Source organism: Anser cygnoides, chromosome 29, assembly GCF_040182565.1.
Source record: "Anser cygnoides isolate HZ-2024a breed goose chromosome 29, Taihu_goose_T2T_genome, whole genome shotgun sequence".
In the NCBI taxonomy this organism is placed as follows: Eukaryota; Metazoa; Chordata; class Aves; order Anseriformes; family Anatidae; genus Anser; species Anser cygnoides.
The window spans coordinates 1033098-1057266 of NC_089901.1; the positions used below are offsets into that span (position 1 = coordinate 1033098).

At 52.1% G+C, this 24169-nt stretch overlaps 2 protein-coding genes across 2 annotated transcripts; one reads left to right on the forward strand and one right to left on the reverse strand.

Annotated features, from left to right (window-relative positions):
• Positions 1-1804: 1804 nt before the first annotated feature.
• LOC136787362 (olfactory receptor 14C36-like) lies at positions 1805-2938 on the forward strand. The gene has a single exon (XM_066984542.1). The coding sequence runs from the start codon at positions 1805-1807 to the stop codon at positions 2729-2731; it is 927 nt and encodes a 308-aa protein (XP_066840643.1). The 3' UTR covers positions 2732-2938.
• A 10558-nt stretch (positions 2939-13496) lies between these two features.
• LOC136787336 (olfactory receptor 14C36-like) lies at positions 13497-14423 on the reverse strand. The gene has a single exon (XM_066984509.1). It carries the CDS (start codon positions 14421-14423, stop codon positions 13497-13499), a length of 927 nt encoding a protein of 308 aa, XP_066840610.1.
• Between the last annotated feature and the right edge of the window lie 9746 nt (positions 14424-24169).

The window sequence follows — 24169 nt, forward strand, 5'->3', positions numbered from 1 at the left end:
GAAGAGCAGAGCTGTGGTGCAAGACGTCATGCAGAGGGTGTCAGGATCAGTGCCCTGGCTTTGTGTTTCATGGATTACTGAGGGCAGATGGAGAGACATCAGTCAAGGCAGGGAGGTGCTCAGGTGAGAGCAAGGTGGGGAAGCAAGGTGGGTATCTAAGTCCTGCAGGGAAACAGGTGCAGACAGGCAACAGCACAGCACAGCCTGTGATGGTTATTGTCAAGGATCCTTTGGAAGATGAAAGCCCCTGACAGAGCCAACAGCTTTGTCTGCTGGGCTCTGGCTCTTGTCTCTGTCAGTGAGGCCTATGAGGAGACACCTCATCCTTACAGCATTAGGGTCTCAATGCCTCCTCCTCCCCCTCCAGGAGCCTAGGAGATGTCCTCCTGTAGCCTTGTACTTGGCACTGCCCTTACCCACTGCGCACTGACCCAGAAAGAGTCTTAAACCGCGCTGGAGGGACAGGATCTCCCTTCCCAGAGGCTGGGGTCAGGGCCCGACTGTTGGACTTCATGGGACACGTCAAGGTTTCCTCAGCACCAGGGCCACCTTTCCTGGGCCTTGGTCTCCCCATCATTACTGCCTGCACTTTTCTGCTCTAACAAGTCCATGGGGAGGCTTTGTCAGTAATGTCCCTCAGTGGCACCGTTAACACTGGGAGAGGCTTTGCAGTTTGCATCAGACTTGGACTACTTGAGAAGCTGCTTCAGCCACCCACGAGCAGCTCCTGTGCCAGGCGCAGCAGGGCTGGGGGCACTGCGTGCAGCTGGCATGGGGAGAGGAGAGGAGGGGGAGAGAGGTTCAGGGCAGCCTGGCATAGAAAGGCAGGGGAGAGCTGGCAGAGGGAGAAATCCTCACAGCCACCTCCCCACGGTAAGTGTCTGGGTGCAGGGCAATGCCGCTGCGCACCCTGCCAGGCTCTCCTGGAGCTGGCACAGCCCTCAGGCGATGGCAGCTGTCAGGAGGACGCTCGGTGTTGGAGTTGAAGGGCACGCAGGGCTTGTGTGCTGCGGGGTGAGCGTGCAGGGCCCGAGGGCTCTGTTCTCTTGGGGCCGGCTGCAGGCTGTGCAGCCGGGGGTGCAGGCAGGGGTGCCCAGGGCTGTGGTGCAGAGCAGGGTCCCTGCTGTGCCCCAGGGGCTGTGTGGCGGGGCAGGGCCTCTGCCGCCTGCCAGGCTCAGCACTCAGCCTGCCCGGGGAGCTGCCCAGGGGCTGCGGGGAGAAGCTGCGGCTGGAAGGAGCCCCCCCGGATAGCACAGCACGGCACGGCAGGGCAGGGTCCTGCTGCTGCCCAGAGCCTGCTGCCTGGGGCAGGCTGCTCACAGCCCCACACCTCCCCAGGGCACTGCACAGCAGAACTGCCCACCAAGAGCGACCCGAAGGCAGTGCACTTTTTAGAATCTGCTTCGTTTTCCTGCCCATGTGCTGAGGCAGAAGGATGGTAATGGAGTAGGAACATCTGTACTAGAGACTAAGGCTCCTTGAGCATTGCTGCTGCTCTGGGGCACCTCACACACCTCAGCATACAGACGGTACTGATATCACCTTTGTTGTTTCTTAGGGAATTATTTGACCTTCCCCTCATGTCCTGCAGCAGGGACATGTCCCTGGCCTGTGGACTTCTCAAATCACTCCGGGTTCCCTTTTAGCTGCTGCTGTAGACCAGGACTGACTGCTGCACAGTGAGGCAGTGTTTTGGTCTGTGTGGTGTTTGTTGAGTCATTCAATGGATTGCAGTCAAAGAAGTCCTTAAATTTTGCACAGTCTTTGCTTCTTTTGGACAGTCTCCCTTGCTCCGAGGCAAGAAATGTGTAACAGCAGCTCCATCACCGAGTTCCTCCTGCTGGCATTTGCAGACACGCGCGAGCTGCAGCTCCTGCACTTCGTGCTCTTCCTGGGCATCTATCTGGCTGCACTCCTGGGCAACGGGGTCATCATCACTGCCATAGCTTGCGACCACCGCCTCCACACCCCCATGTACTTCTTCCTCCTCAACCTTGCCCTCAACGACCTGGGCTGCATCTCCACCACTCTTCCCAAAGCCATGGCCAATTTCCTCTGGAACACCAGGGCCATTTCCTATGTGGGATGTGTTGCACAGCTCTTTCTGATAATCTTTTTCAATTTAGCAGAACTTTCTCTTCTCACTGTCATGTCTTATGACCGCTACATCGCCATCTGCCAGCCCCTGCACTATGAGACCCTCCTGGGCACCAGAGCCTGTGCCACCATGGCAGCAGCTGCCTGGGGCAGTGGCTTTCTCCACGCTGTGCTGCACATTGCCAATACATTTTCACTGCCTCTCTGCTGTGGCAATTCCCTCAACCAGTTCTTCTGTGAAATCCCCCAGATCCTCAAGCTCTCCTGCTCAGACTCCTACCTAAGGGAAGTTCAAGTTCTTGTGGTTACTGCTTCTGTGTTTGGGGGGTGCTTTGTCTTCGTTTTACTGTCCTATGTGCAGATCTTCAGGGCTGTGCTGAGGATTCCCTCGCAGCAGGGACGGCACAAAGCCTTTTCCACGTGCCTCCCTCACCTGGCTGTGGTCTCCCTCTTTATGAGCACAGTCATTTTTGCCCACCTGAAGCCCCCCTCCATTTCCTCCCCTTCCCTGGATCTTGTTCTGGCACTTCTGTACTTGGTGGTGCCTCCAGTAGTGAACCCCTTCATCTACAGCATGAGGAACCAGGAGATCAAGGTTGCCATGTGGAAAGTGATGTCTGGGTGTTTTTCTTGAGCAATAGATTGCCCGCCTCCTTTTGTAAATCACTCCTAATATTACTCATGATAGACGAAGTCAATGGGTCTTATGCTCTTGTGTTGTTGCTGGTTTTTTCCAATTTTATTTTCTCAAATGTTGTCCACAAAGAAATATAATTCTTCATTTTGGTTATGTATTTAAACCAATTCAAGTGCCTCTTTGTCTTATGTCCTTCCTCTGAGGCCTTTTCTGTGGCTGCAGGTACAGCGCCTGTGTGCAGAGGTGGAGGAGAAAGTCGTGGCCCAGCAGTCCAGCCTGGCAGCACCAGCTCTGGGTCCATGCAGAGCTGCTCTCCTGCCACTGCCACCCTTTCCTGCTGAGCCCTGCTGGCGGTGTAAGGCCTGGCTGCTCTTGTAGCTTGGTGCCAGTGCTGCTGTGTGGCCGTGCTGGGACCACGGGCAGGGACAGGCAGTGGGCACTTGAGTGACACAGCTGGCCTCCAGAACAGCATTTCCCTCCTAGAAGGGCCGTGCCTGAACGCTCACGTCATCTCTCGGAGTTGCCGTCCCATCAGAATTTGCTCAAAGATGTGAGAAACTAAGTTGTGTTTTTGCAGTAGAGAACTAATTTTCTGTATTCCAATGTAGTTGTGTGGTCATAATAAGGAGAAATGTTATGTAATTAATTGGCAGTAGGGGGCCTCACTGTTCCAAAATAAGGTGGAAGCTTGAGAAAAACAGGATGAGCAGTGTGGGAACAGTAAAACAAAGATCACAGGTTTTCAAAACATAAGAGAAGGAAAAAAAAAAAAAGAAGAAGAAGAAAAAAAAGGCAAAAGGGAGAAATTAAAGGGTTGGAAAAAAGAAAAATTTTACATATGTGGTGTAGAGGAGTGTCAAGTAGCTTGTGAACCTACAGTCCTCACTGTAGTACTAACAGTACTAAAACTAAGTGTGTATCCTCTTAGGGACGTTCCAGTGGGACTAGGACAAATACCTTATGTGAACTCCACCCTTACCAACAGAGAGATTAGGAGATTTAAGACTTTTTTTTGTGTGTGTGTTTTTTTTAAGAAACAAAGTCTTTAACTGAGGACCCTATAGGACTAGCAGAACAGTCAAATCTGTTTCAAAAGCCTGAACTTGTATTCCTGGGCGGGAAACATCAATCTTGAGTATGTTATTCACTGGAGAAGAATGTTGAGGGGGGGAATGATTCAGCAGGCAGCTGTGCAAGAATGGCTAAGAACTAACACCCTCCCCGGACCAAGAGTAATTCCGATAGAGCAGAAATATCCATTTAGCTAACTACAATAATAACAACCCACAACACAGAAATCCTATGAGAGACTCAGGGTCAGAATTAGAAGGTACTCAGGGATGAATCCTGAGGACCCAGTAGCCCAAGGACTCTTTAAAGTCCATTTTGTGATTAAAGCCTGGCCAGATATGCAGAAAAAGCTCCAGAAGTAGGGAGGATGGAGTGAACAGTGTATGTAGTATGAAGGTGTACGCCAAGATGGGAGATGAGACGGAAAAGCAGAGAGCAAAATTAATGGTATTCACAGCATACTGGGTAGTGAGGCAGAGGGTTGGAGATAGAGTGGACTTTGGGGAAGAGTTGGGCCTAGGATGGCAAGGAGAGGAAGAGAGATGAAGGAATGGCAGACAAGGAAAGCTACCTGTGTTGCAGCCTAAATCCTGGCAGGGACAGGCTTTGAGAAGATATTTTAAGTGTGGCCAGCACAGGGACTTCAAATAGGAGTATGCAGAGTGGAAGAAGGAGGAGAGATTGCTGATATAAATTCAGAATAGGGGAGTCGGGGCTTCTCAGAAAGCCAGTTCCCTGATAAATGAAGAAGTGTACCTCAAGGGTTCCTCCTGTTGTGGTTTAACCCGGCTGGCAGCTAAACACCACACAGCCGTTCCCTCACCCTCCCCCCTCCCTCTCTGGGATGGGGGAGAGAAACGGGAAAGTGAAGCCGGTGAGTTGAGATAAAGACAGTTTATTAAGACAGGAATATACTAATAACAATAATAATAATAATAGTGATAATGATAATAGTATTAACAATAATAATGTGTAAGAAAACAAGTGATGCACAATGCAATTGCTCACCACCCGCTGACCGATGCCCAGCCTATCCCCGAGCAGCCGGCCCCCCACCCTGGCCAGCCACCCCTATATATTGTTTAGCATGACGTCAGATGGTATGGAATACCCCTTTGGCCAGTTTGGGTCAGCTGTCCTGGGTCTGTCCCCTCCCAGCTCCTGCTGCACCCCCAGCCTGCTCGCTGGCAGGACAGAGCGAGAAGCCGAAAAGTCCTTGGCCTGGTGTAAACACTGCTCTGCAACAATTAAAACATCAGCATGTTATCAGCGCTCTTCTCATCCTAATCCAAAACATAGCACCCTACCAGCTACTATGAGCTACTTAACTCTGTCCTAACTGGAACCAGGACAGTGTACCTCAATGGGGATCACTCTACAATTATCATTACGGGCAAAACAGACTTGGCATAGGAAGATGAATAAAATTGATTACCTATTGCTGATGGGAACAGAGAGGAACAGAAAAACAAGCTGGGGGCACCTTCCCCCATCCACTCTCTTCCACCTCTTCCCTGCCCTGAGTGGCACAGGGGGGCTGGGAGCAGGGGCTGCAATCAGTCCATGGTGCTTTGTTTCCACTGTTCCTTCACTGTCGCTCTCCCCCCTGCTCTGGTGTGGGGTCCCTCTCGTGGGGTGCCGACCTTCCTGGGCTGGTCCTGTGTGGGATTCTCCACGGGCAGCGAAAAACGGGCTCTTTGGAAGCTGCTCCAGGTGGGGGTCTGTTCCGCAGGCTCTATTTGTCAGGAGCAAGTTGGTCCCCAGACCATACTAGGAATGGGAAGGGAAAATCATGCTTAACCAACCTGATAGCCTTCTGTGATGAGATGACTAGCTGGGTAGATGAGGGGAGAGCGGTGAATGTGGTCTACCTTGACTTCAGAAAGGCTTTTGACACTGTTTCCCATAACATCCTCATAGACAAGCTCAGGAAGCATGGCCTACATGAGTAGAGAGTGAGGTGGACTGATAATTGGGTGGATGGCAGAGCTCGGAGGGTTGTGCTCAGTGGTGTGAAGACTAGTTGGAAGCCTGTAGCTACCGGTGACCCCCAGGGGTCAGTACTGGGTCCAGTCTTGTTCAGCTTATTCACCAATGACCTCCTTTTCTTTTGGCTCTATATCAGGATCTGCTTTTGTCCCAGTGACTTGCGGAAAACGGACTCCACAATCAGTAAGATTGTAAAGTAGGTATGTTTATTCAGCGCTGGGCAGCATGGGGGGTAGTCCCGCCAAAGTCGTGCGCGCCTGACGCGGCAACTTGCCTTGGTTATATGCAGTAAAGAGTTACGTATGCATGAAGTTTCAATGTAAAGTAAATGTAAAATGTAAAGTAAACTAATAGTCCATTATACACATTCCTTTTCTTCTTCATATTGCAACAGTGTCCCCTTTTCCCGAAGGGGGCTTTCAAGCTTCAAGATCACAGGCTAGTTGTTTCCCGAATATGGTGGGGCTATTCTTGAACCCCTGTGGTAACACTGTCCAAGTAAGCTGAGTTTTCCATCCTCTATTAGGATTTTTCCCATTCAGAGGCAAAGAGTTTCTGGCTTTCAGTTGCCACGGGCAGGCAGAAAAAGGCACCCTTTAAATCTAGTACCATGAACCAAACTTGACTGTTTTTCTCAGTTTGTAATTCCAATCATTTTTCCCAATTTAAATTTCAAGCATTGCAAAAAAAAAAAAAAAAAAGTCTTTTCCTGTTGGCCAGTTGCTCCTATTACATTTACAGACTAATTAACACAGAGAAAGAAGCTCCCGTAACCAACAAAAATTCAAGCCTCTGTCTTTGTTTCCTAGCTTTATTTCAACTGGTGGACCTGCTAGGGTAGATGCCCCAGGTCCCCGTCATTCCTGACTGTTGTAAGTTTGTCCTGCAGCCTGAGACCATTTCTTCCTGATATCAGGGGCCGATTGCCCTAGAAAGAGGCTAGCCAATTGCCTCTGTTTGTTTTCTGAAGCCAGGTCCAAATTTTTGTCTGTTTATTTTAGTTTTTTGTTTTCTCTTCGTTGCATTTCAAAGTTGGTCCAAAAATTCAAAAATTCCATAGGAGTTTCTTTTGGACCTTGTTGGGACAGATTCTCAATTCCCAGTTAACCAGATTTTGGTATTTCCGGGGTGATTAGGGTCTCAGTGGGTGGGTCGGTTAGGGGAATGCAATCGTTGACAGTTCCCTGAGCGGTCCCATTGGCAATCTGAGCTCACACATGAACTCAGGTTGTTTTAAGAGTTAGCTGCTGTTCTGTTTCCATGACAACTCTCTTGGACCCATCACGGTCCCTCTGCCCCAGAGGGCTCACACCCGTGATTTAGAGATCTCAGCCTCGGGTTGAGGCGGAACTATTAGCATTCCTACATCCTCTTTCCCTGCTCATTCAGCATCAAACAGCTCTGTTAAATACTACATGCCACACAACCTTTAACACCTTCAACAACCCTTTTAACACTTCCTTTATCTTTCTCCAGCCTGTACTTTTCTATTGCCAACACCAAAGGCTCAGTCAGGGGCCAACTTAATTCCATACCCTTTTCCCTCCAAGATGCTGAAACAAAGTATCAGTATACAACATTTCATCCTATTTTCCTTCTCTCCTCAAAAACAACATTAGTTGCAAGACACTGTTATAATTGATTGATCCATAAAGTGGCCATTTAGTTTATATAGTGGCCACCATTGATTGCAATACTTAGTGGAAGTCCTCTTGCTTTCTGTGCCCCCATTTCTAACAATATCCTTCCAATGTGCCAATATGCACCCAAGGAAGCTTTCTTTTGGACGTCTTTGTTTTGGATATTACACATTTCCTTGATTTCCCATTCCCTTTTATTTATTTATATTAGTTAGTGTCCCTTGTTTCAATTTCCACGCAAACCTTTTTATTGCAGGTTTTTACTATCTTTTCCTAATCTTCTTCCCAAATGTCCCAGTCCTCTGGGATTAAACTCTTCTTTCCGCATACAAACTTTACTATTTCAGATTATTAATGAGCCCCGTTCCAATCATAAATCCGCAGGACTTCGGAAAAACACCCGAAGCACTCAGCCTTCGGTCTTCTAGACAAACAATAACACCTTTTCCACAAAATTTACATTTCAATAAGACCGAATTTCAAGCCAAATGCTAATTTTTCTCATGCTCTTTGTTAGTAAGCCCACACGAAACAAGGAATCACTCCTGTGTATCTGTCAAGATGGGGGTTTAAAAGGTATTGAGGCCTAAATAAATTCTCTCTCCCCCTTCTTACCAAATTCCCAGGGCTCAGGCCCGAACCACCGAAGAAGTGATACTCTCCATTCTACCGCTTCGATAATCAGTCAGCCCCCCTCCCCCCGTACTTGGGAAACTCACCAAACACCACCGCAAATATACCAAAACCTTTAAACTGTTACTTAGATAATGCTCCCACCTTCCTCCTTGTCAGACTCAAAACATTTAAGAACGAAATAGGATTGCAAGATGCACCGCCGGGCCCATATATCGGGCACCACCAATCAACACTTGGATAAAACAGCACTTCTTTTTGGTCTGTCATGCACTTAGTTCATCTCCGGCCGCTCCCCTCGCGGAGAATACAGAACCGCGGATCGGAACTCCGCACTCACTTCGCAGCGATGCTGCGTCTCACTCACACAGCACAATCACGCAATCACACAGAGAGGCCCCTTGCACTTCTTGCTCACACCACAAGAATATATCACTTAAAACAATAACCAAACTTGTTTGTATCATCTCCGGCCGTGTTCCTTGTGGAGTAATTCACTTCACAACAATACTTTGTCTCAAACACATACACAAATGCTTTCAACGTGAGATACCCAGACATCCACAAATAAGACATACAATTATCAACACTCCAATTATTATCCCTACAGCAGCTGCAAATATTACCCAGATAACCTTGTCACAATTTTGAGAGGCCCGCTTACCCTTCTCCTGCTTCGTATACAGTCATTAGCAGGTCTGTCCTGGCTCCCAAAACTGGGATGCAGCGGTAACCTCGGATTTGCTCGATCTACTCCCAAGATCGCTAGCGGCTGCTCTATCAGTCAGCAAATCCCCCTTGATTCTATCAGTCAGCAAATACCCCTTGACCACTCCATCGGTCACCAAATCTCCTGTGACCGCTCTATCGGTCAGCCTGTAGGGTACCCTTCTCCCACATGGGGACTATGCTGCACGCCAGATGTCTCTGCGCGATTTACCAGCTGTCCCAACCACGCGTACGACTTACAGGCCCTTCCTGTACTGTAAAACATACCGTTTGTCCGCAGCTTCAGGAGGTCCTTGTCTGCTCCCGCGGTGAGCGGCTGAGAGTGGAAGCTCCTCCGAGGAAAATACTCAGGGTACACCTAGGGACATCCTCTCCGCAGTCGATCCTGCAGCCGAGCAGAGCGTCTCCTGGCTGGCTCGCCAAACTGACTTGCGGAAAACGGACACCACAATCAGTAAGACTATAAAGTAGGTATGTTTATTCAGCGCTGGGCAGCATGGGGGGTAGTCCCGCCAAAGTCGTGTGCGCCTGACACAGCAACTTGCCTTGGTTATATGCAGTAAAGGGTTACATATGCATGAAGTTTCACAATATGCCTATACATATTCATAACCTGTCCCCGCTTCATATTAAAATTAGTTCCAAGGAGTCATTTCCATAAACTCCTCCCATCTCCGCTTGCACAGTGCATTCTGGTGGTAGTTGTCGGGGGTCGTGGGGATGAAGATTGATGACTCTTCCTCATCACCGCTAGTTGACCTCTTGTCTCTGCACAGACTCAGTTGCTTCTTGGATCCTGTCCATCCACAGGACCAGTTTCTACCAGTTTCTTAAGATAGGCTCACACTCTTATTAAGAGTCTGACCTTGGTAAAGGGGCCCAAGGCTTCTTGCTTTAATTAATTTGCACAAGCACCATAGGTAGTAAAGACACTAAGTAGGATCCTAGTTTCATGCCGTCAGCACTCTATCTCTACTTGATAAGATTCCCCTAACTCCCTCTCTCACCAGCAACTGCGGTGCCTTGCAAGGGGCTGGGGCTGTGGTGGCCATGCCCAAGCTCTGCAGCAGCCTGTGGAAAGGCAAGCGTGAGCGTGGTTGCCACGAGCCCTGCCTGCCCTCCTCCTGCCACACTCCGTCAGGTGGCTGCAGCAGAGGGGACCCACAGCCAACCCCTGGCTGCTCTCTGCCACCCGCCTCTCCAGTGCCATCCCTGCTGCCTTGGGTGCTCTGTGACGCGCTGGGTGACCTCACAAGGCCTGCCGGCCAGCACATCTCCTGCAGGTCAACCAGGCCGCACAGCGGCAGGGACCTCACCACCGCCCTTCCAGCCTCCTCCCCTCCCCTCGGCCACGGCCTTGTCTCTGCTGGCAGGAGCGGCCTTGGGAGGCGCTTCCTGGCCTCCTCTCGATAGCAAGCTGAAAGGAAAAATGGTCTCTTCCTTGACAGAACAATGGCATCAAATTTGAAAAGCTTCATTGGCAGGTAGGTGAAACCTTTACTAGGTTTTGTTAGATAGAAGGAAGTTTAGAAACTTTCATCCCTGATGTTACCTTACTCACTAATTAGTCAGCTTTATCTATAAGAGCCTCCAGACTTGTATCTCAGAATGAGGGCAAGCCGACCCAGGCCTAGAGGATGTGTCAGAAGATTAGGCGAGGAACTCATGCTATGCGTATATCCTTGGATGTGTAAGCAACTAAGCTTTGTATGCATGCCTAAGATGAAAGAAGAAGAGAAGAAAGATTTAGATGGCTTGAGCATGGACAAGAACTGGATTCAACTAACGAACATAGTGAGGAAGACTACCGATGACCACCAGAGACCCCTGAAAGACCAACAGTGGAAACAAATGTGCATGGGTCAGAGACATTTACTGATTTTAATGAGTTACAGGAAATAGTATGAATATGTTTTGGGGAAATCTGATTAACATGTATGTTTTGATTGTATATAACCCCTATAGCTCAAACAGTTCTGTAAGCACACTAGGTGGAGTGATCCCCACTAAGTCCAGCACCTCAGTAAAAGAACGCCTGCTATCTATAACTCAAAACTGAGTCTTAGAGAGCTCCTTTGACTGGCTTTTATAGTATCACCCTCGCCTCCTGCCAGCTGCAGGAGGCAGCCCTTTCCCCTGCCCAGCAGGATGGCAGTGCCAGGGCAGGACATGGGAGAGTTAGGCCCTGTAGCGCCCATGCAGAACGCTTGTGGCAAAGTGGGAGCTGAGATTGGGCTCTGTGGTGCAGAGGAGGCCCCATGCAGAAAAGATGAGGTTAAACAGCAACTTTGCAGGGGGGGTCTCCAGCTTGGTTTGGCACGGGAGGCTTCTGGCCACAAAGGGGCAAGGGATGGGTCAGCCACAACTTCTCTGGGCAACCTGTTCCGTTGACCACCACCCCCAAAGGAAAGAATATCTTCCTTATATCTTATTTTAAAGTACCCTCTTTTGGCTTTAAAACATTACCTAAAGGCCCCTTTTAGGTACTGGAAGGCTGCTATAGGGTCTCTCCAGGCTGAAGAGAACCAGCTTTCTCAGCCAGTCTTCATTGAAAAGGTGCCCCAGCCCCTCTGTCATGTTTTTGGCCTCTTCTAGACTCCTTCGAATACTTCCATGTCCTTCTTGAGTTCGGGGCCCCAGAGCTGAATGCAGTAATCCAGGAGGGGTCTCCCGAGAGCGGAGTGGAAGGACAGAATCACCTCTCTCAAGCTTTGGGCCAAACTTCTTTGATGCAGCCCAGAATACAGTTGGCTTTCTGGGCTGCAAACTCACATTGCCGGCACAGGTTGAGCTTCTCATCCACCAACACCCCAGGTCCTTCTCCTCAGAGCTGCTCTCTACCTATTCTCCCCCCAGCCGGTATTTGTGCTTGCGGTTGCCCCAATCCAGTTGCAGGACCTTGCACTTGGCCTTTGGGAACCTCATGAGGTTCTCACAGGAAAATCTCTCAAGTCTGTCCAGGTCCATCTGCATATCATCCCTTCCCTCCAGTGTAGCGACTGCACCACCCAACTTGGTGTCATCAGCATACTCGCTCAGATTGCACTCACTCACACTGTCCGTGTCACTGACAAAGTGTTAAAACAGTGCTGATCCCAATACTGGCCCCTGAGGAACACCGCTCTACTGACCTCCAGTTGGACATTGAGCTGTAGACTCCAGCTCCTTGAGGGTGACCATCCAGCCACTTCCTTACTCACCAGGTGATCCATCCATCACATCCACGTCTCTCCAATTGAGAGACAAGGATATGGTGTGGGACAGCGTCAAATGATTTGCACAAGTCAAGGTTCATGACGTGAGTTGCTCTTCCCCTCTCCACCAATGCTGTAAGCCCATCGTAGAAGGCCACCAGATTTGTCAGACACGATCTAGTGAAGCCATGTTGGCTGTCACCAAGAGCCTCCAGTTTGCTGTCGCCACCAGTCCAGAAGGCAGGGTAGCGTGATATGTCAGAGAGAGGCATTTGCAATGAACGTGTGCAAGGAGGGTGACAGAAATCTCTTGGGAACACTGGGGGTAATTACTGGAGTTCTGCACAGAGAAATGTCAGGGCTCTGTGAGGTGCCCACATCCGAGCTGGCCTCACGTACTGCTCATACACACTGGGCTCTTCAGAGACACGGGTCCCTGCCTTGCACACACACAGGCAGTGCACTGCACACTTGCAGGGTCCCTCTGGCTCCTGCAGCCGCTGCCAGAGGCTGGGAGGCACCTCAGCCCTGCGGTGCATTGCCCTGCTCTGCCCTCCGCTGAGATGCCACAAGGCATGAGGAATGGGCACAGGGACCTCGGAGGTGCAAGGAAGCACATCTCAGAGCTGCGTTCAGGTCTTGCACTTTGGACTAGATGATCTCTGAAGGTGCATTCCACCGGGCCTGTTCTGTGCTATTCAGGCAGATGCCCCATGGTTGTTACTCTCAGGATGAAGGAACCTGAAGACACTCTGCCCCACTGGTCTTCATGACACCCCTAGGGATAGCTGATGGCCTTTGTGCTCGCTCTTGTTACTCTCTCCATGTGCGTACGATGTGCCTGCAGGTAGCAGCAGCACCAAAGGGTTTCTGTTCCCATGTCTTCCCTGCACCTGGACAGGCCCTGCTCTTCTCCCAGCACATCCTGTGTCCCAGGGAGCATCTGGGACTCTCTTTGATCACATTCTGATCGGATGGCAACTCCAAAAGATGACGTGAGCGTTCAGGCACGGCCCTTTTAGGAGGGAAATGCTGTTCTGGAGGCCAGCTGTGTCACTCAAGTGCCCAATGCCTGTCCCTGCCTGCGGTCCCGGCATGGTCACACAGCAGCACTGGCACCAAGCTTCAAGAGCAGCCAGGCCTTACACCGCCAGCAGGGCTCAGCAGGAGAGGGTGGCAGTGGCAGGAGAGCAGCTCTGCATGGACCCAGAGCTGGCACTCCCAGGCTGGACTGCTGGGCCACGACTCTTTTTCCCTCCACCTCTGCACACAGGAACTGTCCGTGCAGCTACAGTAAAGGCCCTGGAGGAACGATATAAGAAAAAAATGTTACTTTATTTGGTTTAAATGGAAAACCAAAATGAAGAATATTATTTCTAAGTGAACAAAATTACTCAGAATATTAGTGGAAAGTACCAGCAACACAAGAAAAAAGGGCAGGCATGGCCTATCGTGAGTAACGTTTTCAGGTGTTCTCAGAAGAAGAGAGGCAAGAATGTTTATTGGTTATGAAACACACTTGGTCATCAGTTTCCATATGGCATTCTTGAGCTCCTGGTTCCTCATGCTGTAGATGAGGGGGTTCACTGCTGGAGGCACCACTGCATACAGGACTGCCAGCACCAGGTCCAGGGAAGGGGAGGATATGGAGGGGGGCTTCAGGTGGGCAAACATGATGGTGCTCATAAAGAGGGAGACCACAGCCAGGTGAGGGAGGCACGTGGAAAAGGCTTTGTGCCATCCCTGCTGGGACGGGATCTTCAGCACGGCCCTGAAGATCTGCACATAGGACAGAGCAATGAAAACAAAACAACTCCCAAATAGAAAAGCAGTAACCACAAGAACTTGAACTTCCCTTAGGTAGGAGTCTGAGCAGGAGAGCTTGAGGATCTGGGGGATTTCACAGAAGAACTGGTTGAGGGAATTGCCACAGCAGAGAGGCAGTGAAAATGTATTGGCAGTGTGCAGCACAGCGTGGAGAAAGCCACTGCCCCAGGCAGCTGCTGCCATGGTGGCACAGGCTCTGGTGCCCAGGAGGGTCCCGTAGTGCAGGGGCTGGCAGATGGCGATGTAGCGGTCGTAGGCCATGATGGTGAGAAGAGATAATTCTGCTGAAATCAAAAAGACTAGCAAAAAGAACTGTACAGCACATCCTGGGTAGGAAATGGCCCTGGTGTCCCAGAGGAAATTGGCCATGGCTTTGGGGACAGAAGCGGAGATGGAGCCCAGGTCGAGGAGGGCGAGGTTGAGGAGGAAGAAGTACATGGGGGTGTGGAGGCGGTGGTCGCAGGCTACGACTGTGATGATGACCCCATTGCCTAGGAGGGCAGCCAGGTAGATGCCCAGGAAGAGCGCGAAGTGCAGGAGCTGCAGCTCCCGCGTGTCTACGAATGCCAGGAGGAGGAACTCGGTGATGGAGCTGCTGTTACACATCTATTGCCTCTGAGCAATGCAGTCTGTCCAAACGAAGCAAAGATTTTAGGACTTTTCTGACGAAATTCCATTGCATGTCTCAACATACACCACACAGACAACATACTGCCTTATTCATTTCAGGTAGATCTTTCTGCCCTCCTTGTCTTTTCTCTGGTTGGTGCTCTGAGGGTGCCACAAGAAGCAGGGGGCTGTGCTGTGGGCTGTGCAGCAGTCAGTCCTGGTCTGCAGCAACAGGTAAAAGGGAACCCGGAGTGATCTGAGAAGTCCACAGGCCAGGGACATGTCCCTGCTGCAGGACATGAGGAGAAGGTCAAATACTTCCCTAAGAAACAACAAAGGTGATGTCGGTACCGTCTGTATGCTGAGGTGTGTGAGGTGCCCCAGAGCAGCAGCAATGCTCAAGGAGCCTTAGTCTCTAGTACAGATGTTCCTACTCCATTGCCATCCTTCTGCCTCAGCACATGGGCAGGAAAATGAAGCAGATTCTAAAAAGTGCACTGCCTTCAGGTACCTGTTGCTGAGCAGTTCTGCTGTGCAGTGCCCTGGGGAGGTGTGGGGCTGTGAGCAGCCTGCCCCAGGCAGCAGGCTCTGGGCAGCAGCAGGACCCTGCCCTGCCGTGCCGTGCCGTGCCGTGCCGGGGGGGCTCCTTCTCCCTCTGCCAGCTCTCCCCTGCCTTTCTATGCCAGGCTGCCCTGAACCTCTCTCCCCCTCCTCTCCTCTCCCCATGCCAGCTGCACGCAGTGCCCCCAGCCCTGCTGCGCCTGGCACAGGAGCTGCTCGTGGGTGGCTGAAGCAGCTTCTCAAGTAGTCCAAGTCTGATGCAAACTGCAAAGCCTCTCCCAGTGTTAACGGTGTCACTGAGGGACATTACTGACAAAGCCTCCCCATGGACTTGTTAGAGCAGAAAAGTGCAGGCAGTAATGATGGGGAGACCAAGGCCCAGGAAAGGTGGCCCTGGTGCTGAGGAAACCTTGATGTGTCCCATGAAGTCCAACAGTCTGGCCCTGACCCCAGCCTCTGGGAAGGGAGATCCTGTCCTTCCAGCGGGGTTTAGGGCTCTTTCTGGGTCAGTGCGCAGTGGGTAAGGGCAGTGCCATGTACAAGGCTACAGGAGGACATCTCCTAGGCTCCTGGAGGGGGAGGAGGAGGCATTGAGACCCTAATGCTGTAAGGATGAGGTGTCTCCTCATAGGCCTCACTGACAGAGACAAGAGCCAGAGCCCAGCAGACAAAGCTGTTGGCTCTGTCAGGGGCTTTCATCTTCCAAAGGATCCTTGACTATAACCATCACAGGCTGTCCTATGCTGTCTCATGTCAGCACCTGTTTCCCTGCAGGACTTAGATATCCACCTTGCTTCCCCACCTTGCTCTCACCTGAGCATCTCCCTGCCTTGACTGATGTCTCTCCATCTGCCCTCAGTAATCCATGAAACACAAAGCCAGAGGCTGATCCAGATACCCTCTGCTTGATGTCTTGCACCAAAGCTCTGCTCTTCGAGAAACATTTCACCTCATACCCCCATCTCACCACCCACACCCAGTCTGAATTTTGTGATGTCCTTTCTTTCCCATGTTCTTTCGTACAAAGAGGAAAAACTCCACCATCACTGCAACCACCCCTCGAGCAGTCTCAGCCTACTTCTCTACTGCCCAGAGCCTGCACGACACAGGGCCAAAGAAGCCCAGGTCCCTCAGCCTGGGCCACCCTGCTCCAGAGGTAGCCACAGCAGCACTGAGTCGAGAGGGACGATAACCCAAGTGGTCTGGGTGGTCCCCCGCTGCCTCTAGTGCAGCCCCGTAAGGAGCTGGCCTTGCTCCCTCTCAGCATGTCCCACTGGCTCCTATGGTGTCCTCGTAGCACCCACGCCTTCTCCTCAGGGTCCCCCCTCAGCTGCTCACGTCCAGCCCTGCCCTGATGGATGCAGGTATTCTGCCCCACGTGCAGCACTGGCCACGTCTCCTTGCCACCTGCAGGGGGTTTCTGCTGGCTGAAGGCTGGACATTCCCAAGGTCCCCCTGCCCTGAAGCTCCCTTTTGTCTCCTGTTCATGGTTGGGTGCCGATGGCCCACCCTGATGGTGGTGACTCTCACACGATAACAGCGTGAGCAGTGTCAGGACTCTACAGGCACTAAGTGAGGTACTTGTTTAGTGGAATTTCTGACCCACGCAAGAATTACCATGAGAACCATCTCTGAAACACCCAAACACACTACAAAGCAAGCAAAGCCAGGACAAAATGAATGCTGGGCTTGTTCTCTGCTAGGGTATATTCTGGGAAAACATATACCTGTACAGACACACGGACAAAATGGATCCCTCCAGCAGCTGGACTTGGACCCTCTGTCTAGCCAGGAGCTTGCCCCACAGTCCCCTCCCATTCCCTAAACTCACAAACCGTAACGAGTCTCCTGTTCAGAATCACTGAGCCTTTGATGCTGGGAGGCAGCAAGCTCCCGCCGTTTATCTGCCTCCTCCTCCTGTTGATTTTGATCAGGAGTTCCTTTCTCATTCGTGCCAGCCTCCTGCCACTTGGCTTACTTCCTGTGTGTCAGGTTGGACCGTTCATGAGCTTGACAAGGAGATGACAGACCAAGGAGGGAGCAATGGTTTGAATCTTAAGGAAGGGTACATTTAGATGAGGTATGAGGAAGAAATTCTCTTCTTATCAGGCTGGTGAGTCCTAGGAAGAGGTTTACCAGGGAAACTGTGGATGCCCCATCCCAGAAAGTGTTCAAGGGCAGGTTGGATGGGGCTCTGAGCAAGCTGGTCTGGTGGAAGGTGTCCCTGCCCATACCAGGGAGGTTGGAATTAGATGACCTGGAATGTCCCTTCCAAGCCAGTCCGTTCTATCAGTCGATGCTCAAACATCAACCATCTCCCTGCACCCCTCCTCTCTGCAGGGAGGGGGACCATATCCCAAAGGAATCCTCCAAGCAGGTCCCTCAGCAGGCCCAAGGCTGCTCACCTCAAGTCCTCTGCTTTGCCTTGTGCAAAAGAAGGGCAACGGAGCTTGTGAATGCTCAGCAGAAGTGCTGAGACACAAAGCTGGCCAAGCAAATCCGGAGGCAAGGACAAGACACAAACCAGGAGGATTCCTCTTAACAGAAGAGTAGAGCAAGCAGCTGGAAATAGAAGAACTCTTTTTATGAGAGCTTTCCAAACAAGAGAAGGAGAAAGACATATGTTTGGACCTTTAACAAGAAAAGGAGAACTTGCTAAACATGGACAAGAAGGAAAGAAAGAAATAAGAACACCAACACTTTTGATTAAAACTTCAAGAATTATTTGGTATTCATTACCTGTGAAGTTTATGGAAGATGCCGGCAATATTTTTCTTGGAGGTGAATCTGACCCATTTTGTGTCACTGACAAAGCTGTGAGTCCAAAGAAATAAATAGTGAGTGGTGTCCCAGTGGGCAGGGGGGCAGCGGTGGCTGTGTCACCCAGGTGTCACAATGGGCAGAGGGGCAGCAGTGGCTGTGTCACCCAGGTGTCACAGTGGGGCCGTGACACGGCAGCCCAGCTGGGATAAAGGGCCAGGGGTGTGGGCAGGCCCCAGTCGGGATGGAAGCCCCTGGCAGCAGGCAGCAGAGGGCAGAGCAGGGCAGGACAGGGAGGTGAGTGCGCCATGGAGCAGGGGCTGAAGCGGTGTGCGAGGCTGAGCAGGGCCAGAGTCCCGCTGCAGCGTTAGCAGGGGCTGGAGCTCAGCAGCTGCTCGAGCAGGGGCTGGCTTTGAGCAGTCCCACAGCACAACGTGAACCAATTGTCTGCTGCACAAACGGTGTCTCCAACCTAATGTTGAGGTTCCCAGGAGACATGTGAGGGTGCCCCAGGGAGGTGCAACAAGCTCCTCCCTGGAGAAGCAAAGCATTGCCCTGGTTCACACCAACATCTCCCTTAGGCACACAAGCACGTCCTGAGGGTACCGAGGCTGCTCCATGCAGCACACAGGCATCTCCCTGGAGCACCCAACAGTCTCCCCACACCACCAACCTGTCTTCCTCGCAGGACCCAAGCACCTCCCCAAAGCACATGATCTTTTTCAAGGAGCATTCAGGCACCTCCCTGGAGAAGACAAGCACCTCCCTATTGAAAGCCAAAATCTTTGCTGGGAGCACAAGCATCTTCCTGGAGCACCCTCCACAGCACCAAAGCATCTCCCAGGAGCACCCAAGCACCTCCCTGGAAGAGAACGGCATCAGTGTTGGTACCCAAGAATCTCCACGGGGCATCTTCCTGGAGAAGCCATGCAGCTCCTCACAGCACTCAGGCATCTCACTGGAGCACCAAAGCATCTCCTCAGGGCACCCAAGAACCTCCCCAAATGCTCTAACGTATCCCCAGAGCTCCCAAGGAAGTTCTTTGAGTATCTGAGCATCTCAGATGTCAGTGCATGTCAGTGCACAGTGGGTAAGGGTCTGGGTGGCCCCCGCTGCCCCTAGTGCAGCCCCGTAAGGAGCTGGCCTTGCTCCCTCTCAGCATGTCCCACTGGCTCCTATGGTGTCCTCGTAGCACCCACGCCTTCTCCTCAGGGTCCCCCCTCAGCTGCTCACGTCCAGCCCTGCCCTGATGGATGCAGGTATTCTGCCCCACGTGCAGCACTGGCCACGTCTCCTTGCCACCTGCAGGGGGTTTCTGCTGGCTGAAGGCTGGACATTCCCAAGGTCCCCCTGCCCTGAAGCTCCCTTTTATCACCTGTTCATGGTTGGGTGCCGATGGCTCACCCTGATGGTGGTGACTCTCACACGATAACAGCGTGAGGAGTGTCAGGACTCTACACGCACTAAGGGAGGTACTTGTTTAGTGGAATTTCTGACCCACGCAAGAATTACCATGAGAACCATCTCTGAAACACCCAAACACACTACAAAGCAAGCAAAGCCAGGACAAAACTGAATGAATGCTGGGCTTGTTCTCTGCTAGAGTATATTCTAGGAAAACATATACCTGTACAAACACACGTACAATACGGATCCCTCCAGCAGCTGGACTTGGACCCTCTGTCTAGCCAGGAGCTTGCCCCACAGTCCCCTCTCATTCCCTAAACTCACAAACGGTAACGAGTCTCCTGTTCAGAATCACTGAGCCTTTGATGCTGGGAGGCAGCAAGCTCCCACCATTTACCTGCCACCTCCTCCTGTTGATTTTGGTCAGGAGTTCCTTTCTCATTCGTGTCATCCTCCTGCCACTTGGCTTACTTCCTGTGTGTCAGGTTGGACCGTTCATGAGCTTGACAAGGAGATGATAGACCAAGGAGGGAGCAATGGTTTGAATCCAAAAGAAGGGAAGATTTAGATTAGATATGAGGAACAACGGACAAGAAACAAAGAACCACCAAAAAAACCCCACCACCACTTTTGATTAAAACTTCAAGAATTATTTGGTATTCATTACCTGTGAAGTTTACAGAAGTTGCCAGATATATTTTTTTCTTGGGGGTGAATCTGATAAATTCTTTTAAATTGAACTGTCACTGACAAACCTCTGAGTCCAAAGAAATAAATGCTTAGAGGTGCTGCAGTGCAAAGCAGGGTAGCAGTGGCTATGTCACCCAGGTGTCACAGTGGGGCCGTGACACGGCAGCCCAGCTGGGATAAAGGGCCAGGGATGCAGGCAGGCCCCAGTTGGGATGGAAGCCCCTGGCAGCAGGCAGCAGAGGGTGGAGCAGGGCAGGACAGGGAGGTGAGTGCGCGATGGAGCAGGGGCTGAAGCGGTGTGCGAGGCTGAGCAGGGCCAGAGTCCTGCTGCAGCCTGAGCAGGGGCTGGAGCTCAGCAGCTGCTCGAGCAGGGGCTGGCTTTGAGCAGTCCCACAGCACAACGGGAACCAAGTGTCTGCTGCACAAACGGTGTTGCAGACGTTCAGCCCCAGCGGTGACAGGAAGGATTTTGGGTGTCCTGGGAAGATGCTTGGATGTCTTGGGGAGATCCTTGGGTGCTCCGCGATGAGGCACGGGTGCTCCAGGGCTATGTTTTGGTGTCAAGGAAGGTGCTTGTTTGTACCAAGGATGTGATGGGTGACACAGGGTGATGCTTGGGTGTCCTGAGGATCTACGTGGTGCCCCAGGGAGAAGATAGGGTACTCCAGAGAGGTCTTGGCATGCTTCAGAGAGGTGCTTTTTGAACCATTAAGATGCAGAAAACTCTTAAAGATTGAGTGCTCCAGAGAGATCCTTGTGTGTCCAGGGAGAAAGTCAGGTGCTGCAGGGAGCTGCTTGGGTGCTCCCGGTTGGTGCCTCCTTTTCTCTGGAGGTGCTGGGGTGCCCTGGACAGATACCGGAGAGCTCCAGCGAGTGCTGTGTGCTCCGTAAAGCTGCTTGCTTTCTCTGGGGAGATGTCTGAGTGCCCCAGGAAGTTGCTTGGGTTCTCCAGAATGGTACTTGGATGTCGTGGGGCATTCTTGGAGGTACTTGGCTTCCCTGGGAGTATGGTAGTGTGTGCTGTGGAGAGAGTTGGGTGCTCCCAGGATGTTTTTGGGTGTCCCCAGGGGATGAGGGAGTAGCCCTGTAGATTCTTTGGTGTCCCACAGAGGTGGTTGGGTATTGAAAGGAGAAACCTTGGTGAGCAGGAGGGCAGCGGTGGCTGTGTGATCGAGGTGTCCCAGTGGGCAGGAGGCAGCGGTGGCTGTGTCACCCAGGTGTCACAGTGGGCAGGGGGCAGCGGTGGCTGTGTCACCCAGGTGTCACAGTGGGCAGGGGGCAGCGGTGGCTGTGTCACCCAGCTGTCACAGTGGGGCCGTGACACGGCAGCCCAGCTGGGATAAAGGGTCAGGGGTGCCGGCAGGCCCCAGTCGGGACGTAAGCCCCTGGCAGCAGCTCTGAGAGCGGAGCAGGGCAGGACAGGGAGGTGAGTGCGCAATGGAGCAGGGGCTGAAGCGCAGTGTGAGCCTGAATGGCCCAGGAAACTCAAAGGATGTGCTGGTGTGTGCAGAGGAGATGCTTGTGTGCTCCCCTGAGATGCCTGGGTGCCTCAGGAGATGCTTTCTTGCTCCATGGAGATTCTTCGCTATCCCAAGAATATTCTGGCTGCTCCCCAGGCTTCTTAGCTGCTCTATCCAGATGCTCCCTGGGTGCGCAGGGAGATGCTTGGTTTCTCCAAGAAGACACCTGGGTGATGCAGGGAGTTTCCTGGATGTCCCAGGAGGATGGACTGGTGATCCTGAAAGTTTCTTGGTGGCTGCAGACAAATGCTTGAGTGCTATCTGGGGATGCTTGTGTACCCTAGGAGATGCGTTTGTGTGCCCAAGGGACAGGCTTGTTTGATCCAGGGCAAAGCTTTATTTCTCCAGGGAGGATTTTGGGTGCTCCAGGGAGATGGTTGGGTGCTTTCTGTGTGATGCTTGGCTCCAGGGAGATGCTGGAGTGCTGTGGGGAGATGCTTGGCTCCTGCACGTTGGTGTTAGTGTCCCCTGGGGGATGCCCGGGTGCCCACGGGGACATACTTGAATGACTGTGGCAGGTGCTTGTGCACCCCATGGAAGCTGTTCGGTGCCAAGGGAGGTGCTTCCCATGTCCAGTGAGATGTTTGTGTGCCCCAGGTGGTGGTATGGAGCCCTGGGGAGATGGTTGAATTCTCCACTCAGATGTAGGAGTGTGCTGGGGAGATTCTTAGGTACTGCCATGAGGTGCTTGGGTGTTCCAGGGAGGTGCTTGTGTGCTGCAGGGAGATGCTTGGGTGACTGGGGAGAACTTTGGGTGCTCCCGGGAGGTGTTTGTGTGTCCCAGGGATATGCTTATTTGCCCTGAGGAGATACTTGTGTGCCCTGGGAACATCGTTGGGCTCTCTAGGAAGATGCTCCTCTTCCCCTAGGGGACACTTGGATGCCCCAAGAGGTGCTTGGGTACTGCAGAGAGCCGCTTGCATCCTCAAGGGCTATGCCTGAGTGCTCCAAGTGTGTTGTGCTGTGCCTTAGGGATGTGCTTGGGTGCCCCTGTGAGAGGTCTGTGTGCACCTGGGGGTACATGTGGCCCCGAGGCAGGTGCTTGTGGTCCCCAAGGATGTGCTTGGGTCCCCCAGGTGGTGCTTGGGTGCCATGGGAAAATGCTTCCCCAGGGAGATGCTTGTGTACCCGGGGAGATGTTGGCTGACCCAGGCCCACGGATAGTTTCTCCAGAGAGGTGCTTCATTGCTGGAGGGAGATTCCTGGGTGCTCAGAAGACGTTCAGGGGTGACCTATGCAGATGCTTGAGCACCCACGAGTGATGCTACTGTTCCCCAGGCAGGTGCTTGGCTCTTCCAAGGAGATGCTTGGCTTCTCTCTTTAGGTCTGTGGGTGGTTCAAAGTAATGCTTGTCTACCTTTGGGCGGTGTTGGAGTGCATCAGGAGGTGAGAGGTTTAGACAGTGCAAATTCTCTGTGCTCCAGTGAGGTGCGTGAGAGCCGTGGGGAGGTGCCTGTGTCCTCCAAAAAGAAGCTTGGGTTCCCTGGGGAGAATGTTTGTTGCCTCAGGGACAGAGCTGTGTTCCTGGGAGTTTCTTTGGAGCTCCAGGGAAAGGCTTGCGTGCTCCAGGGTGACCCTTGGGTTTCTTGGGGAAATCCTTGGCATGTCCTGAACAATGTTGGAGTTCGCAGGGGCCATTCATTGCTGCCCCAGGGAGTTCCTTCCGTGTCCAGTAAGATGCTTGGTTTGTCCCGCAGGATGCTTCTGTTCCCTTGGGAGATGCCCGCTCTCCACAGAGAGATGCTTTGATGGTGAGTGTGATGCTTGGCTACTGGCATGAGATGCTTGTGATCCCCATGGACGTGCTTGTGTTTCCAAGGGAGGTGCTTGGGCTGCCCAGGAAGATCTTGGCGTTTCCTGAGAGGTGGTACTCAGTGGATGCTCGTTGGTGCTGCTGGAGAGACTCAGGAAGATGCCTGGGTTCTCTGGGGTGGTGCTTGGTTCCTCAGGAATATCCCTGGGTACCTGAGGATACACTTCGCTCCTCCTATGGAATGCTTGGGTCCCTAAAATGTTCATGCTTGTGTGCCCTGCAATGATGCTTAAAGAAATGGCTGCAGGGAGCTCCAAATGTTTCCATTGGTGTTCCAAAGCAATGTGCCTGGGGAGGAACTGTGTAGCTCCAGGGAGAGGCTTGAGTGCTGTGCAGAGATGCTTGGTTCCTCCAGAAGGATGCTTCTGTTCCCTAGGGAGATGCTTGTTTTCCCAAGAGAGGTGCTTTGATGGAAAGTGTGCTTTTTGGCTACTGAAATGCTGAGATGCTTTTGTTCTCCGAGGATACACCAGAGATGCCTGCGTTACCGAGGAAGATCTCTGTGTTCCCTGAAAGATGGACTCAATGGGTACTCAGTGGAGATGCCGGGGTGACACAGGAAAATGCTTGGATTCTCAAAGGATCTCCTTGGTTGCCCCAGGAAGATTCCAGGGTGCTCCAGGGAGGTTCCTGAGTAACCTGGGAAGGGCCTGATGTGCCCAGGGAAATCCTTGTCTCCTCCAAGGTTCTTCAGGGCTGATCCAGGGAGTTTGCCCCGGGGGCATTCGTTGGAGCTCCAATGGAATGCTTGGCTTCCTGGAATTTTTTTTTCCAAGTTGCTTCAGTGGTTCAGAAAGATGCTGTTGTTCCCAGGATATATTTGAGGGTCCTCCAGGGAGGTCCATCCAAGGTCTTCCCTGGACAAACCGTGGGGAGATGATCAGGAGGTGCTTGGTTTTCCTGGGGATATGCTCAGGTGCCCAAAGAGGTGCTTGTGTTCCCCGAGAGGTGCTTGGGTGCTCCAGGGCAGGAGCCTGGCTCTTAAAGATTGC